Consider the following 17,743-nt stretch of genomic DNA (forward strand, 5'->3'; position numbering starts at 1 on the left):
TAGCTGGGACCACAGCCATACACCAACATGACTGGCTAATTTATTTTTTGGTTTTTAGTAGAGACAGTGTCTCGCTATGTTGCCCAGGCTGGTCTTGAACTCCTGGCCTAAAGCAATCCCCCTACCTTGGGCTCCCAAAGTGCTAGGATTACAGGTGTGAGCCACCACATTCAGCCTGGGTGTAATTTGAAGGAAGGGCTGATTGGCTCTATATGGACTGACTGTGGGTGTGAGAGAGGCTTCTGAAGATTTGCACACGTGATGCCTCAGCCTGGGGCAACCCCTCCAAGCTCACACACACCGTCACACATTCAAAGAAATACAAATACACTCCCAGTCAACCACACACACTCATCCACATACACACATCTACCCACAGACACATTTAAACACACAAAGACACAGCCACACCCATCCACCCCCACAGATGCTTACCCATCCACCCCACCACTCAGACATGAAAACACACGTCTCCGCCAGTCACACACACTAACACACATGCTCACTCTAAGACAAATACACACATGCTCACACCCACACCTGCTCACATACACTTAAACATACTCAAACACTCAGACCTATAACTACATATTCACCCACAAACACATACACCCATATTCACACACACACCCCCACACACCCACCCACCCAGAATACACAGTCACTCATAAAAACAGACACAAAGACATATGCTTAATCACATACATCTGCACACACCCATACCTGTTCACACACACTTAGAGACACACTTAGTCACAAAAACACATTTAATCGCACATTCAAAAATGCACACACACTCATACTCAAATACACTGGCCGGGCACGGTGGCTCACACCTGTAATCCCAGCACTTCAGGAGGTCAAGTCGGGTGGGCGAATCACCCAAGGTCTGGAGTTCAAGACCAGCCTCGGCAACATGATGAAACCTTGTCTCTACAAAAATACAAAAATTAGCTGGGCATGACGGTGGGTACCTGTAATCCCAGCTACTCCGGAGGCTGAGGCAGGAGAATTGCTTAAACCCTGAAGGTGGAGGTTGCAGTCAGCTGAGATTGCACCACTGCACTCCAGCCTGGGCAAGAGAGTGAGATTGTCTCAGGAAAAAAAAAAATACACACAGTCACACTTACAGATACATGCAATCACAGACACATTGTTAGTCTTGCACCCTCAAGCACTCACCCCACACGCAATCACTCACACGCCTGTGCTTCCATCATCTGTGCTCAGGTTTCTCCTCCCTGGAGAAGCCTGATGACCTCTCAGATCTGGGATGGGTGGGTGGGGTGGCTCATACCTGTCATCCCAGCACTTTGAAAGGCTGAGGCAGGAGGACTGCTTGAGGTCAGGAGTTCAAGACCAGCCTGCGCAACATAGAAGACCCCACTTTTACCGAAAATAAAATTAGCCGGGCATGGTGTAGTCCCAGCTACTCAGGGGGTTGAGGCCGGGGGATTGCTTGAGTCTGAGCAGTCAGAGCTGCAGTGAGCTGTGACTGTGCCACTGAATTCCAGCCTGGGCGACAGAGACCGTCTCTCAAAAACAAAAAAAGTCTGGGATAAAGGGACAAGTCCTCCCATGACACCTTCGCTCTGTCCTGCCATTCTTTATATTTTACAAGCTCCAAACTGCCCTGGCTAAGGCTGGGCATGGTGGCTCATCTCAGGCCTGTAATGACTCCCTCCTTTGGGAGGTCGAGGCAGGCGGATCACCTGAGGTCAGGACTTCAAGACCCGCCTGGCCAATGACAAAACCCTGTCTCTACTAAAAACACAAAAAAATTAGTCAGGCGTGGTGATGAACACCTGTAATCCCAGCTACTTGGGAGGCTGAGGCAGAAGAATTGCATGATCCCAGGAGGTAGAGGTTGCAGTGAGCTGAGATCGTGCCACCGCACTCCAGCCTCGGTGACAGAGCAAGACTCCATCTCAAAACCTGGCTAATCTTGGGATGGAAGCTTTGGAAGTAAGAGGCTGGTGGGGGAGGGACTTGCCAGTGTGTGTATGGGTATAGGCCTTTGTAAGGGCACAAGCTCGTTGTGGGGAATGGACTCAGTCTTATCCTCTGTTTGTGCAGGGCCCAGCACCTAGTAAGTGCTCAGTAAACGTGTTGAATGCATGACAGAAAGATGAATGGTGAAGGGGCGTACCAGCAGATGTCCAGTGCTTTTAGGTGTCGCTTCATCCATGAACTGTCCTGAGAGCCCACTCACCTCTGTGACATGATCTTGAAGGCGTCCGGCAGGTAGCACTGCACATTCTCCATCTGGAAAGGGTCAGCGTCGCAAATCTTGTCATCTGTGCGCCCGTAGTTGGCGTTCTCCACCATGATGACGTCGCTGCCGGGGCACCGCAGCTCGATGGGGTAGCCTTCACATGCTAGCTCCCGGCGCATCAGCCCGAACGGGAGCCCAGCCCGGCTCAGGCCTGTGGGGAGGGTTGGGGACGGTGTCACTCCTGGGCTTGGGCCTGGGCCAGGAAGGAAGGACGCTGCCTGCTGCCGAGGAAGCACCACTGCTAGCTCGGCTGTGTCCTGGAGGCCGGCTGAGGGAACCTCAGTTGATTCGGCTGTGGAATGGGCCTCTTGGTGTGCCCACCTGTGTTGTGAGGACATTAACCTGGCCCAAAGAGAGCCTGGTCTCTCAGCGCCTAGGAGGTGACATCTAAGCCTTTGGGATGCCCTAGTTGATAAGAGTGTCTGATTTCCTGGAGCCCTTGGGCTACACCAGATACACTGTTATGGATTGAACTGCGTCCCCCTGAAATTCATATGCTGAAGTCCTAACCCCCAGGACCTGAAAATGTGACATTATTTGGAGATAAGGTCTTCATAGAGACAAATTCAAATGAAGCTGTTAGGGTGGGCCCCAATCCAGTATGACCGTGTCCTTATAAAAACGGGAAATTTTGGTCAGGCGGAGAGGCACACACCTGCAACTCCAGCATTTTGGGAGACCAAGGCAGGTGAACTGCTTGAGCCCACGAGTTTGAGATCAGCCTGTCTCTACCAAAAATACACAAATTAGCCAGAGATGGTGGCACACACCTGTAGTCCCAGCTACTGGGGAGGCTGAGGTGGGAGGATCGCCTGAGCCTAGGAGGTTGAGGCTCCAGTGAGCCATGATTGCGCCATTGCACTCTAGCCTGGGCAACAGAGCGAGACCCTATCTCAAAAAAGGGGTGGGGGTTGTTGCTGTTGAGATAGGATCTTGCTCTGTCACCCAGGCTGGGGTGCAGTGGTGCGATCACGATTCGCCGCAGACTCTACCTCCTGAGCTCAGGTGATCCTCCTGCCTCAACCTCCTTAGTAGCTGGGACTACAGATGCATGCCACCATGCTTGGCTAATTTTTTAAACTGTCACGGAAATAGGGGTCTCACCATGTTGCCCAAGCTAGTCTGGTCTCAGGCAATCCTGCAGCCTTGGCCTCCCAAAGTGCTGGGATTACAGGCCTGAGTCCTCGCACCTGGCTAATGGGGGAGATTTGGGCACAGATGTGTACAGGGAGAAGGCAATGTGAAGACACAGAAGCAGGCAGCCATCTACAAGCCAAGGAGAGGCCAGGCGCAGTGGCTCACACCTCTAATCCCAGCACTTTTGAAGACCGAGGCAGGCGGATCACCTGAGGTCAGGAGTTTGAGACCAGCCTGGCCAACATAGTGAAACCCTGTCTCCACTAAAAATACAAAAATTAGCCAGGCATAGTGGCAGGCGCCTGTAATCCCAGTGACTTGGGAGGCTGAGGCAGGATAATCGCTTGAGCCCAGGAGGCGGAGGTTGCAGTGAGCCCAGATGGTGCCACGGTACTCCAGCCTGGGTGACAGAGTGAGACTCTGTCTCTAAATAAATAAATAAAAAGAGATAAATAAATAAAAGCCAAGGAGAGAGGACTCAGAAGGAGCCAACCCTGGCTGACACCTTGACCTCAGACTTCTGGCCTCGGCAACTGTGAGACAATCAGTGTCTGCTGCTTAAGACACACGATGCAGGCTGGGTGCGGCAGCTCACACCTCTAATCCCGGCACTTGGGGAGGCTGGGGCAGGCAAATCACCTGAGGTCAGGAGTTCGAGACCAGCCTGACCACCATGGCGAAACCCGGTCTCTACTAAAAAATACAAAAATTAGCCAGGTATGGTGGCATGTGCCTAAATCCTAGCTACTCGGGAGGCAGAGGCAGAAGAATTGCTTGAACCTAGGAGGTGGAGGTTGCAGTGAGCCGAGATTATGCCATTGCATTCCATCCTGGGAGACAAGAGCAAAACTCCCTCTCAACAAACAAAGACACATGGTCTACGGTACTTTGTTAGGGCGGCCCTAGCTAATGAATACACTAACAGGATTTAGGGCAGGAGCTTTGAGTCACGTGATCTCAGCTGACCTCTAGAGGTGACAGAGATGGAGCTCAGGCCTGTAGGTAGAGCTGAGCTCCAATACAGACCCTGGACAACAAGGCTCTTAGGGAGCCTCTCTGGTTGGCAGTTTGCCATGCGTGTTGTCACACATTGCTGCCAGGAGAGTTAGCGCTGTCCAGCACTCCACTGGGAGGGGGTAACTGGAAACTCTATGCAAGGAACTTTCTTGGACTCTGCCCAATGCACCTCTTCCCTTGCCTGATTTTCATTTGTTTGTTTTGAGACAGTCTCATTCTGTCATCCAGGCTGGAGTGCAGTAGCGTAATGTTACCTTACTGCGACCTCAGCCTCCCGAGTAGCACATACCACCACGCCCTGCTAATTTTGTTTTTTGTGGTTTTTTTGAGATGGAGTGTCACTCTGTCCCCCAGGCTAGAGTACAGTGGCATGATCTCAGCTCACTGCAACCTCCGGCCCCCGGGTTCAAGTTGTTCTCCTGCCTCAGCCTCCCAAGTAGCTGGGATTACAGGCGCCTGCCTCCACGCCCAGCTAATTTTTATTTATTATTATTTTTTTGAGATGGAGTTTCGCTCTGTCACCCAGGCTTGAGTGCAGTGGCACGATCTTGGTTCACTGCAACCTCCACCTCCCAGGTTCAAGCGATTCTCCCGTCTCCGCCTCCCAACTAGCTGGGATTATAGGCATCCACCACCACACCTGGCTACTTTTTTGTATTTTTAGCAGAGATGAGGTTTCACCATGTTGGCCAGGCTGGTTTCGAACTCCTGACCTCAAGTGATCCACTCGCCTCAGCCTCCCAAAGTGCTAGGACACAGATGTGAACCACCAGGCCTGGACTTAATATTTGTCTTTTTAGTAGAGATGGGGTTTCACCATCTTGGCCAGGCTGGTCTTGTACTCCTGACCTTGTGATCCACCCACCTCAGCCTCCCAAAGTGCTGGAATTACAGGCGTGAGCCACCATGCCTGGCCTTAATTTTGTATTTTAAGTAGAGATGGGGTTTTCCCCTCTTCCTGACCTCGGGTGATCTGCCCGCCCCTCAGCCTCCCAAAGTACTGGGATTACAGATGTGAGCCACTATGCTTGGCCTATTTGTTTTCTCAGATGGGGTCTAACTCTGTCACCCAAGTTGGAGCACACTGGCACGATCATAGTTTATTGTAGCTCAGCTCAAACTCCTGGGCTCAGGGGATCCTCCTGCCTCAGCCTCCTGAGTAGCTGGGACTATAGACACATACCACCATGCCTGGCTAATTTTTAAAATTTTTTGTAGAGATGGGGTCTTGTTATGTTGCTATGTTCAGGCTGGTCTCAAACTCTTGGGCTCAAGCAATCCTCCCAGGCATGGGATTACAGGAGTGAGCCACTGCACCTGTCCCTGACTTTAATCCGTATCCTTTTGATGTAATAAACCATAACTGTGAACATAACATCTTCTAGTCAGTTCCAAGTCCTTCTAGTGAATGATCATACCTGAGTGTTCTCTGGGGGACCCCTAAACTTGTCATTGGTAGGCAGAGGTGAGGCTTGTCTTGGGGACTTCCCTAACTTCACCTACTCCATGCAAGGCGTAGAGAAAGCAGGAGAATGAACTCATGTTTCTAGAAGAAACCACAGAGACTGACTTTGCTGCTGACAGGGCAGATGTGAGGGATGGTTCAGAATGCAGATTCTGGGCCCTATGCTGGGTCTGCTGGATCAAAATCCCAGGGGTGCGGCCAGGAGCCTGAGAGCCTGTGTGCCCACTAGGTGATGGTGCATGCGCAAGTTCCAGAACAGTGGCCGCGCACGGTGGCTCACACCTGTAATCCCAGCACTTCAGGAGGCCGAGGCGGGTGGATCACCTGGGGTCAGGAGTTCGAAACTAGCCTGACCAACATACTGAAACCCTGTCTCTAATAAAAATACAAAAAATTAGCTGGGCGTGGTGTCGGGCCCCTGTAATCCCAGCTACTCGGGAGGCTGAGACAGGAGAATCACTTGAACCTGGGAGGTGGAGGCTGCAGTGAGCCGAGATCAGGCCATTGCACTCCAGCCTGGGTGACAAGAGCGAAACTCCATCTCAAAATAAAAATATAAAAAAAGTTTGAACAGCCACCATTGTTTTCTCCCCAAGCCTCAGTTTCCCAATCTGTAAAATGAGCACCTACTGCCCCAGGTCATCCTGCAGGGATTCTGCCCCTTAGAAAATGCTCTTGAAGGAAGCACTGAGCAGGGTGCCCTGCACACGGAAGGTGCCTGATCGTTATCATCTGGGAAACCTCCCGGGTCACTGTGACAAGGAAGGGACATGTCCTGAGCAGGCTGAGCTCCAGTGGGGGACTGCATTGCCCTATGTTGGTGATCATCTTGTGCCACATGGGGACCGAGAACTAGAGCAGACAGCCGGCTAGAATGGGAATTCCATCCCGGCCACTCCCTGGCTGTAGCCTCGTCCAAGTCACTGACCGCCTCTGTGCCTTTGTCCCTCCCCTGAGGGGCACAGAGGACAGTTCCCATCTCACAAGGCTGCTGTGATGGCTCCAGGGTGTTAATGTGCACAGAGCGCAGTGGGATGACATGAATGCTAATTATTATTATTATGAGTATTATTAAGGCGGTTTGTCTGCACAACAGAGGGGGCCTGGCAGGGGCCATGCTGGCCGGGGCAGCACCTTCTGTGACGCTGGTCCCAGCCAGGCCCTACCGGGTGCTGAAGGCAAGCGGGGACTCAGCCAGGGGCCCAGACGCATCAATGTGGGGACCATCGCTTGTAGGTGCAGGAAATGACCATCTGCGGTACGAGGTTTTGGGAGGGCACTCGTGTGGGATGGTGACGGAGCCAAGCCTTTCCAGAGATCTAGACGGGTACCCCAGGGGTACAGCAGGGAGGCCCTTGGGGTTTTTTGGGGTGAGTTGAGTCCCAGCGGGGGGAACATTTCACATTTGTTCCTCTAGCACCATCTGCCTCCTCATCTAATTTTAGCCTTCCCAGGCTTGGGAGGGAGGGCCGGGGGTGGAAGCCTGGCTCAGATGGGTCTGGGGGTGGAGGTGGCCCCTCCCAGCCCAGCTGGGGCAATGGGGCAGGACCTGGATGGGCAGAGAATGCAGCAGAAGGGGAGTGAGGCTGCTGGCTGGGGGGGGCAGTGCCAAGGCCCTGGGGCCCAGCCCAACCGTGTCCCCTCAGCCTTTGGAGCTTTCCCAAGGGCAGGGCTGGAGAGAGCAGAGTCACCCGCCAATGCCCTTCACACAGGGATGTCGGGGTGGACAAAGGGCACATCCCAGGGTTAGGGGCTGGACCCACTGGCCTCTTCTCTTGGCCTCTCACCTCATCCCGCCCTTGTCCCCTGCCAGGGCCCACCACGGGGCCGGTAATTGAGTAATTGGTGAGGGTGGGCGGGCAGGCTTGGGGCACTAATTGTGGCGTGTGCAGTATCCCAGGACCGGCATAGGGCCGAGCCGGGTAATTAGTTGTTTTTAAATAAACGTCAGCGGGCATGCTTTAATTAAGCCTTCTTCCCAGTGAGAGCCTTGAAGATGTAATCACAGAGAGAGAGAGAGAGAGAGAAAGAGAGAGAGAGACAGAGAGCGAGCGTGCACTGGCTCACCAGGAAGGCCTGTCCTGATGCCAGGGGCCACAGTGGGATGGCTCCTACCAACCTGGCCCAGACAACTTGCTGGAGGTGAGGGAATGGTCCAGGGGCCTCTTGGTGGCACTGGGGTATGTGTTACCACCAAGTCTTCCTCTGGCCTGCTCCAGGCGAGGTCTGGTGTGAGTCGGGGGGCTATGATTCTTTACTCAGTGATCAGGAGGGTTTTCACCACTTTATCTGCCCTCCCAGCAGGGTTTGGGAGCCTCAGCCCCTCCCCAGCCCCAGCAACACCTACCTTGGGTGGCTGAGGTGACCAGGACGGCAGTGACACACAGATTCCAGAGCACTGCAGCCAGGCGGGCCATGGTGGCAGCCGGGGGCGTGTCCGGTGCTCTCAGTGGCCTGTGCGGGGGGCCTTGCCCCGCATCACCTGGTGGGCACCACGGCCTGGCCCACCAGCCTGAGGGAGGACAGGAAGAGTGAGGTGTGCGTAGGGGCCTCCAGGCCGCTCCCCTCTCCTCCTGCTGGTAGCTGAGTGGCTCTGAGAGGCTGAGGTCCAGCATCTCCCTCGAGCCAGCCCTATCAGTAGGGCCCCCTCCAGGGCCTGCAGCTCACATCATCCCCCACCCCTAGACCCAGCAGGCAGACCCACCCATCTGGGTACCTCCGGGCAAAAAGACTGCCATCTCTTCCCAGCTGGAGCCTCCTGGGGCAGCTCATGGGGAGGTCCCAGGCAGGCCTTGGACACTCCAGAAGCCTCTTCCCCCATCCCGCTATCCTGACCCTGCCCGCTCATCTTCCCCACTCGCATCCTCACCGTGAGCGAGGAGGTAACATGCGTCCTCCTGAGTGGGGGACCCAGGCGGGCAGCCTGCCTTGCAGCCTCCCCGTCTTGGGCAGGAATCCAAGCCCCCACCCCCAGCCCCCTGCTTCCTGTCTCTGGAGCTCTGGTGGCTAATTAGAATCCAGCTGGCGCCACAGATCGGGAACCAGGGACGCCCGAGTCCCCTCTTTCCTCTCCCGGGGACCTTCAGGGTAAGCTGGAGACAGGCAGACGGGGTGGGAGGGGGCGCTGCCTCTCCCTCTGGCGGGGGGAGGGTCAGAAGAGATGGGGGAGGGTGAGAATTGCGTGCCCTCCCCTGCCATCCTCCCCACCTGCTCCATCCCCAGGCGTAGCGGCTCAGTTCTTTCTTTTTTGTTTTTTTAATTTTAGAAACCGGGTCTCACTGTTGCCCAGGCTGGAGTACAGTGATACAATCATAGCTCAATGCAGCCTCGACCTCCCAGACTCAAGCAATCCTCCCACCTCAGACTCCCGAGTAGCTGAGATCACAGGCTTGTACCACTACCACCAATGATTTTTTAAAATTTGTTGCAGAGATGGGGTCTTGCTACATTGCCCAGGCTGATCTTGAACTCGTGGGCTTAAGAGATCTTCCTGCCCGGGCACCCCAAAACTCTGGGATTACAGGAGTGAGCCACAGTGCCCAGTCCAGGGCTCAGTTCTAACCAATTTCTTCCTCCCTTATGGCTGCTCCTTCTTGCCATTCTCCTGCCTCAGTCTCCCCAAATCCTCTCAAGGTTGCACACTCACGTCTGCTCTCAGCTCTTTGCTTTACCTACACCTTGGTTCTCCAGGTGTGGGCCCAGCACAGTGGCATCAGCCTTGCCAGGAACTTGCTAGAAACACATTCTCTTTCTCTCTTTTTGAGACAGGGTCTTGCTCTGTCACCCAGGCTGGAGAGCCGTGGCACAATCACGGCTCACTGCAACTTCCACCTCCTGGGTTCAAATGATGCTCCCACTTCGGCCTCCCTAGTAGCTGGGACCCCTTGCTCTCGGCACCACACCCAGCTAATTATTAATTTTTTAATAGAGACAGGATCTTGCTATGTTGTCCAAGCTGGTCTCGAACACAGGCCTCAAATGATCCTCCCGCCTCAGTCTCCCAAAGTGCTGGGATTACAGGTATAAGCCACTGTGCTAGCCAGAAACACACATTCTCTGAGGAAGGCTCTCCAGCACGGGAACCTCTGCTCTGTCACGTCAGCTGTCATCCCAGCCTGTCCCATCTCGGGCTGCCCTAGGGTCTTGTCTCAGTGCCATCATTGAGCCAGCACTTACAAATCTCTATGTCCAGCCTGGAATCTCTCATCAGAGCCCCCACTACTATTTCCCTGCTGAAAACCAAAAACCCTTACAAGTGGCCCAGTTAGTTCCCTCACCCCATTTCTGCTCTGGCCACTCCTGCTGTTCCTGGACCACACCAGGCCCTGCCCAGGGCCTTTGCACCTGTCGCTTCCTCCGCCTGTAGCTTCTGCCAACCCACTATCCACATGGCCGGCTCCTTGAGGCCTTGGCTCACATGGAACCATTCATCTGATATATGCAGTGTCCTCTTCATGGGGCAGGGATCACTGAATTGTTTTGTTCATGGTAGCTGTATCCACAACTTTATTTTTTTTAGAGATAGGATCTTGCTCTGTCACTTGGGCTGGACTGCAATGGTGAAATCAGAGCTCACTGCAGCCTCCACCTGCCAGGCTCAAGTGATCCTCCCACCTAAGCCTCCCTAGGAGCTGAAACCACAGGTAGGCACCATCACGTCCAGCTAATTTACTTTATTATGGAAAGATGAGGTCTTGCCCAGGCTGGACATGAACTTCTGGCCTCAAGAGATCCTCCTGCCTCAGCATCCCAAAGTGCTGGGATTGCTGTGTGAGGCCACACCACGGCTGGCTCCCTGTTCTCAACTTTTACAACAGGCCAGGCCCGAGGCAATGAATTACTTGTTGAACGAATCTGAGACCCTAAACCTAGGCCTCTGCTTTGATTCCTCACCCTCCCTGTCATCCCCCTCACAGGAGCCATCAGTAAGTCCTGCAAGCTCTAGCTCTAAAGTATCTCGCCAACCTGCCGGCTTCTGGCTCCAAGCACAGCACCCAGGCCCATGCCACCATCCCGTGTCACCTGTACATTGTCCCAGCCTCCTTGCCTGCCTCCTAATCCACCCTCCACTCAGAGCTGAGGGATTACTTAATGACACTGATCCCAACATGAACTGCCCCCAGGTCTCTGACGGGGTCTCAGTTCCTCACCAGAGCCCAGAGGCTGCGGGTGAACTGGTGCCGCCAAGCTCTCCGAGCCCCATTCTATCCTCCCTCTTGTTCCTGAAACATTCCAGCTCCGGCCCAAAACAAATCGGCACAGGCCCTCAATAAATAAAGATCCCCACAGGGCAGGACACCTGCCTCCATCCTCAGTCTCCGCACAGGGGAAATGGAGACAGTGTCTGCTAGACAGCCCTGAACACCCCTCCCCAGCCCTGAAGCTCTCCGCCCACTTCCCCTCTCATGCGCACTCCTGATGCCAGCTCCCTCTCCACCGCCCCAGCTTCTTCAGTAAATCCCCCCACCCGCCTCCATCCCCCATCTGCATCTCCTGCTCCATCCCTGACTAGACACGGCCAGTGTCACTTTCAGATCATTTTCCAGCGTGTTACTTTGGGGATGGAGAGTGCCATCCTCATTTCAACTTCCTCATTTCTCCCCGAGCTTCCCAGCCACAGAAAGACTTGGGGGAGGCACTGACCCCACGCTAAGGAGTGCTTCCCTCCCCAGGTCTCCAAGCACTTTCTTTCACACACAACAGTCATCCTAGCAAGAGGAACTGTTTAGGGGAAGTAAAAATGGCTGGCTTGGGACGGTGACTCACGCCTGTGATCTCAGTGCTTTGGGAGGCTGAGGTGGGAGGATCACCGGAGCCCAGGAGTTCAAGGCTGCAGTGAGCTATGATCATGCCACTGCACTCCAGCCTGGGCCACATAGTGAGACATTATCTCTAAAAAAAATTTTTTTTTAATTAGGCGTGGTGGTGTACACCTGTAGTCCCCGCTATTTGGGAGGCTGAGGCAGGAGGATTGCTTGAGCCCCAGGAGTTTGCGAGGCTACAGTAAGCTATGATCCTGCCACTGCACTTCAGCCTGGGCAACAGAGCATGACCCTCTCTCAATTAAAAACAACAACAAAAAAATCAGGCCAGGCATGATTGCTTATGCCTGTAAATCCCAGAACTTCGGGAGGCCGAGGTGGGCAAATCGCAAGGTCAGGAGTTCAGAGCAGCCCGACTAAACATAGTGAAACCCCGTTTCTACTAAAAATACAAAAAATTAGCTGGGCATAGTGGTGGGTACCTGAAATCCAAGCTACTCGGGAGGCTGAGAAAGGAGAATCGCTTAAACTCAGGAGGCGGGGATTGCAGTGAGCCAAGATTGCACCACTGCACTCCAGCCCGGGCAACAGAGTGAGACTCCGGCTCAAAAAATAAGAAATAAAAAAAGGGCGGGAAAGCCATCTGATGCCAAGCTGTGTGGGCAGCCAATCCACATGGGTCTAGATCCCAATTTTGCCTTGTACGTGCCCCATATGACCTTGAGCTGGTCTCTTTACCTCCCTGGCCCTGGCTCCCCCTGTGCTGCTCATCTGCAGGGTTCTGGTAAGGAGAGCAGTGCACGTACATGCCAGGCCAACACAGTCCCCATCAGAGGGTGCTGTGCACAGCCTGGTGCCAGTCAGGGCATGAGGACACCCAAGTCTTCAAAGAGGCAGTCCCTCTCTTCCCCCCAGGCAGGACCCTAGAATGCTGAGGCTCCAGAGTGGAGCCCCTGGAGCCATCTATACTTCCACTGGGGGCTCCAAGGCATCTTCAGCCCAACCAGACCAAAACCAGCCCCTCCATCAGGGCATGATGCCACCATCCTCCCAGACCCTCCAACTAGAACCCCAGGAGCGGAAACTCTTGACTCCTCTTTCTCTCACCCCTAAATCCAGTTCAAGAGTAAGTCTTGGGACTGTCGATACCTCCAGAACAGCCCAGTGTGGGTCCAGAACACCCCAGTGTAGGTCCACACATCTGTCTTCAGCATCTGCCCCTCTAGTCCTAGGCCCTGGTCCCTGCCCTCTGGCCCCTTTGTCCCCAAAGTCCAGGCTCTCCTGACAGCCAGAGGTCCCCCCCCTCACTTTTTTGTTTTTTTAAGGTGGAGTTTCATTTTGTCACCCAGGCTGGAGTGCAGTGGTTCGATCTCAGCTCACTGCAACCTCCACCTCCTGGATTCAAATGATTCTCCTGCCTCAGCCTCCTGAGTAGCTAGGATTATACGCATGTGCCACCATGCCCAGGTAAAAAAATTTCTTTTTCTTAGTAAAGATGGGGTTTCGACATGTTGGCCAAACTGCACTTGAACCCCTGACCTCAGGTAATCCACCTGCCTCAGCCTCCCAAAGTGCTGAGATTACAGGTGTGAACCACCATGCCACATACACCCTTTATTTATTTATTTATTTTATTTTGAGACAGGGTCTCACTCTGTTGCCCAGGCAGGAGTGCAGTGGCACGATGCCAGCTCACTGCAGCTTTGAACTACTGGGCTCAAGTGATCCTCCCACCTCAGCTTCCTGAGTAGCCAGGATTACAGGCACGTGCCACGATGCCCAGCTGGTCTAGTTATGTTGCCCAGGCTGGCACTGAAACCATTTCTTGGTATACAATTCAGTGGCATTAATTGCGTTCTCAAATGTGCAACCGTGATCACCACTATCTATTTCCAAAACTTTTTTTTTAAACAGAGTTTCGCTGGCTGGGGTGCAATGGCAGGATCTCAGCTCACTGCAACCCCTGCCTCCTGAGTTCAAAGCAATTCTCCTATTTTAGCTTCCCGAGTAGCTGAGATTACAGGGGTATGCCACCATACCCGGCTAATTTTGATATTTTTAGTAGACAGGGTTTTACTACGTTGGCCAGGCTAGTCTCAAACACCTAACCTCAAGTGATCCACCAGCCTCGGCTTCCCAAAGTGTTGGGATTACAGGCATGAGCCACCGCTCCTGGTCTCATTTGTGTCCAGCTTCTCTCACTCAGCACCAAGTTTCCAAGGCTCACCTACATTGTAGCCTGAATCTGAGCTTCATTCTGTTTTATGGCTGCGTGCTATTCCACTGCATGTGGACCACATTTTCTTTATCCATTCATCAGTAATGGACATGTGGGTTGCTGCCACAGAAGGGTCCTTTTTATTTTCTCCCTAGCTTTACTGAGGCATAACTGACAAACAGAAATTACATATATTTGAGGTTATATGATATTCCGACATCCACATGTGTTGTGAAATGATTGCTACATCAGGCTAACCACGTAACTAACACCTCACCTAGATACCTTTCAGGTGCGTGTGGTAAGAATGCTTGAGTCTATTTCCCCAGCAAGTTTCAAGAAAACAATATGCTATGATGACAATAATAATTATTACTTTTTTGGGACGGAGTCTCACTCCATCACCCAGGCTGGAGTGCAGCACGATCTTGGCTCATTCCACCTCTCCCTCCCAGGTTCAAGCAATTCTCGTGCCTCAGCCCCCCAGGTGGCTGGGACTACAGGTGTGCACCGTTGTACCTGGCTAATTTTTGTATTTTCAGTAGAGATGGGGTCTCACTATGTTGCCCAGGCTGGTCTCAAACTCTTGAGCTCAAGTGATCTGCCTGCCTTGGCCTCCCAAAGTGCTGGAATTACAGATATGAGCCACCACGCCTGGCCTGCTCCTATTAATTATAGTCACCATGCTGTACCTTAGGTCTCTGGAACTTTTTTTTTAAGACATGGGGTCTCGCTCTGCTGCCCAGGCTGGAGTGCAGTGGCACCATCATAGCTCACTGCAGCCTCAAACTCCTGGGCTCAAGGATCCTCCCACCTCAGCCTCCCAGTTAGCTGGGATTACAGGCCTGTGCCACCATGCCTGGCGAATTTTAAATTTTTTTGTGGAGACAGGGTCTTGCTATGTTGTTCAGGCTGGAATTGCATTCCTGGAGTCAAGCAAAGCTCCTGCCTCAGCCTCCCAAAGTGCTGGGATTACCGACACAAGCCATCCTGCCTGGTGAAAACGTGTTTATCTCAGAACTGAAAGCTTGTACCCTTTGGCCTACATCCCCTACTTCCCTTGTGCCCTCTCCCCGGTAACCACTGCTCTACTCTGCTTCTATGAGTTCAGTTCTTTTTTAAATTCCACAGATAAGTAAGGTCACACATTACTTGTCTTTCTGTGTGGCTTATTTCACTTAGCATAATGTCCTCCAGGTTCATCCTTCCAGAGAGGTGTTTTAAAAGACCATCTCAGCCGGGCACAGTGGCTCACGCCTATAATCCTAGCACTTTGGGAGGCTGAGGTGGGAGGATCACCTGACGTCAGGAGTTTGAGACCAGCCTGGCCAACATGGTGAAACCCCCATCTCTACTAAAAATACAAAAATCTGCCGGGCGTGGTGGTGCGTGCCTGTAATCCCAGCTACTCGGGAGGCTAAGGCAGGAGAATCGCTTGAACCCAGGAGGCGGAGACTGTGCCACTGCACTCCAGCTTGGGCAACAGAGTCAGACTCCGTCTCAAAAAACAAAAGACAGTCTCGACTGGTGGGTCGTGTCCCTCAGACTCAAACGTGTCCTCCCCAGAGACGCAGACACGGGCCTCCGCCACCCTGTATCACAGCGCCCTGCGGTCACCGCCTGCCTGTGCAGCTCTTGCCATGCTGGGACTTCTTGTGTCTCTGTTTCCTTCTTGGTAAAACAGGGATAACTCAGAGGGCAGCTGTGCAACAGGACAAATTCGCACACACCAGACACTCGGGGTGCTCCTGGCACACGGTCAGGGTGACGCATCCCTTGTCCCCATTGTCACCATCTCTATTAGCCCGGGCTGCCATAACAGAGTACCATAGACTGCGCGGCTTAAACAGTAGAAATTTACTTCCTCCTCGTTCTGGAGGCCAGAAGTCCACGATCAAGGTGCCAGCAAATCCGGCTTCTGTGGAAATTGTCTTCTACCTTCTCACTGCATCCTTGCAGGGCCTCTTCTCTGGACATGCACAGAGGAAGAGTTCCCTGCTCTCTCTCTTTTCTTTCTTTTTTTTTTTTTCCTGAGACAAGGTCTGGCTCTTTTGCTCAGGCTGGAGTGCAGCAGCACAATCTTGGCTCACTGCAGTCTCAGCCTCCCAAGCTCAAGCGATCCTCCTCCCTCAGCCTCCTGAGTGGCTGGGACTACAAGTGCGTGCCCCTGTGCCCAGCTACCTTTTTGATTTTTTTTTTTTTTTTAGAGATGGGGTCTTGCTATGTTGCCCAGGCTGGTCTTGAACTCCTGGCCTCCAGTGGTCCTCCTGCCTTGGCCTCCCAAAGTACAGAGATGACAGGCATGAGCCCCAGCCTCTCTCTCTTCTTATTGGGACACCAGTCCTCTCAGAGTAGGGCCCAACCTTTCAGATCTTATTTAACCTTAATGACCTCCCTCAAGGCTCTACCTCCAAATACAGTCACCCTGGGAGTTCAGGCTTCAACCTGTGTATTTGGGAGACAGGCGGGAACATGCAATTTAGCTCGCAGCCTCATCCATCCCATCCCTGCTCCATGCTTTTACCCGACCACTCCTACAGTTCTTTTCTTTTTTTTTTTTTTTTTTTGAGACAGAGTCTCACTCTGTCGTCCAGGCTACAGTGCAGTGGCAAGATCTCAGCTCACCGCAACCTCCGCCTCCCAGGTTCAAGCAATTCTCCTGCCTCAGCCTCCTGAGTAGCTGGGACTACAGTCACATGCCACCACGCCCAGCTAAGTTTTGTATTTTTAGTAGAGACAGGGTTTCGACATGTTGGTCAGGCTGGTCTCAAACTCCCAACCTTAGGTGATCCACCCAGCTTGGCCTCCCAACGTGCTGGGATTACAGGCACGAGCCACCATGCCCAGGCTTCTAGGTTTCCTTTCTACTCCCAGGAGAATGGAAGCTCCTCAGGCTGGGACTTCGTTTTCCTGACTGCTGTCTCCTGGCCCCTTGAACACACAGTAGGTCCCCAAGCAAAAACTTCCTGAAGACAGGGGAGTGATAAGGATGGCAGTGAGGGTAGGTGGAGATGCAGCATCTGCCCTGTAGCCTGGGGGGCCATGCCTGACCCCCACGAGCAGGGCACCATTGCCTTAAGGGTACAGATAGAGTTCCCCAGGAGTTTGACGCCTTCTCCCCAGAGTGGCTCCCCTAGGAAGCTCCAGGCACCCCCAAGGGACCAGCCTCAGCTTGGCAGGTGGTGGGTGTCCCCTGGGAGACCCAGGCCTGACCTGACCATACCTGAGGCCTCTCGAGGGGAAGGTGTTATGGATTGAATGCGCCCTCCCCAAGAAATGTCAGGCTGGGCACAGTGGCTCACGCCTATAACCCCAGTACTTTGGGAGGCCAGGATGGGAGGATCCCTTGAGCCTTGGAGTTTGAGACCAGCCTGAGCAATACACTGAGATCCCCCCATGTCTACAAAAAATACAAATATTAGCCAAGCATGGCGGCGTGTGCCTGTAGTCCTAGCTGCTGGGGAGACTGAGGTGGGAGGGTCGCTTGAGCCCAGGAAGTTGAGGCTGCAGGGAGCTCTGATTGCACCACTGCACTCCAGTCTGGGCAAGAGAGCAAGACCCTGTGTCAAACAAATGATACGTTGAAGTCCTACCTAACTCCTGATAACTTGAATGTGACTGTGTTGGGAATATCTGGAATCCTTACAGGGATAAGCAAGTTAAAATGAGGTCCCTAGTGTGGCTTCTAATCCAACAACTGGCGCCCTTACAACTGGCTGGGCGCGGTGGCTCACACCTGAAATCCCAGCACTTTGGGAGGCCGAGGCGGGCACATCACAAGGTCAAGAGATCAAGACCATCCTGGCCAACATGGTGAAACCCCGTCTCTACCAGATCTTATTTAACCTTAATGACCTCCCTCAAGGCTC

The 17,743-nt window shown here is 53.3% G+C and overlaps 1 protein-coding gene across 7 annotated transcripts in view; it reads right to left on the reverse strand.

The window, feature by feature from the left end:
* Window positions 1-17,743, reverse strand: part of ADGRL1 (adhesion G protein-coupled receptor L1) — a 59,022-nt gene that overhangs the window by 27,157 nt on the left and 14,122 nt on the right. For all 7 annotated transcript variants that reach the window (XM_032265808.1, XM_032265804.1, XM_032265807.1 and 4 more), the window contains exons 2-3: window positions 8,242-8,406; window positions 2,213-2,426 (exon numbers count right to left, since the gene is read on the reverse strand). In XM_032265808.1, the coding sequence (XP_032121699.1) occupies window positions 2,213-2,426; window positions 8,242-8,311 (284 nt within the window). In that variant the 5' untranslated portion in view covers window positions 8,312-8,406. The remainder of the gene's footprint in view (window positions 1-2,212; window positions 2,427-8,241; window positions 8,407-17,743) is intronic.

This window comes from Sapajus apella, unplaced genomic scaffold, assembly GCF_009761245.1.
Source record: "Sapajus apella isolate SASKATOON/1434 unplaced genomic scaffold, GSC_monkey_1.0 scaffold152, whole genome shotgun sequence".
Classification (NCBI taxonomy): domain Eukaryota; kingdom Metazoa; phylum Chordata; class Mammalia; order Primates; family Cebidae; genus Sapajus; species Sapajus apella.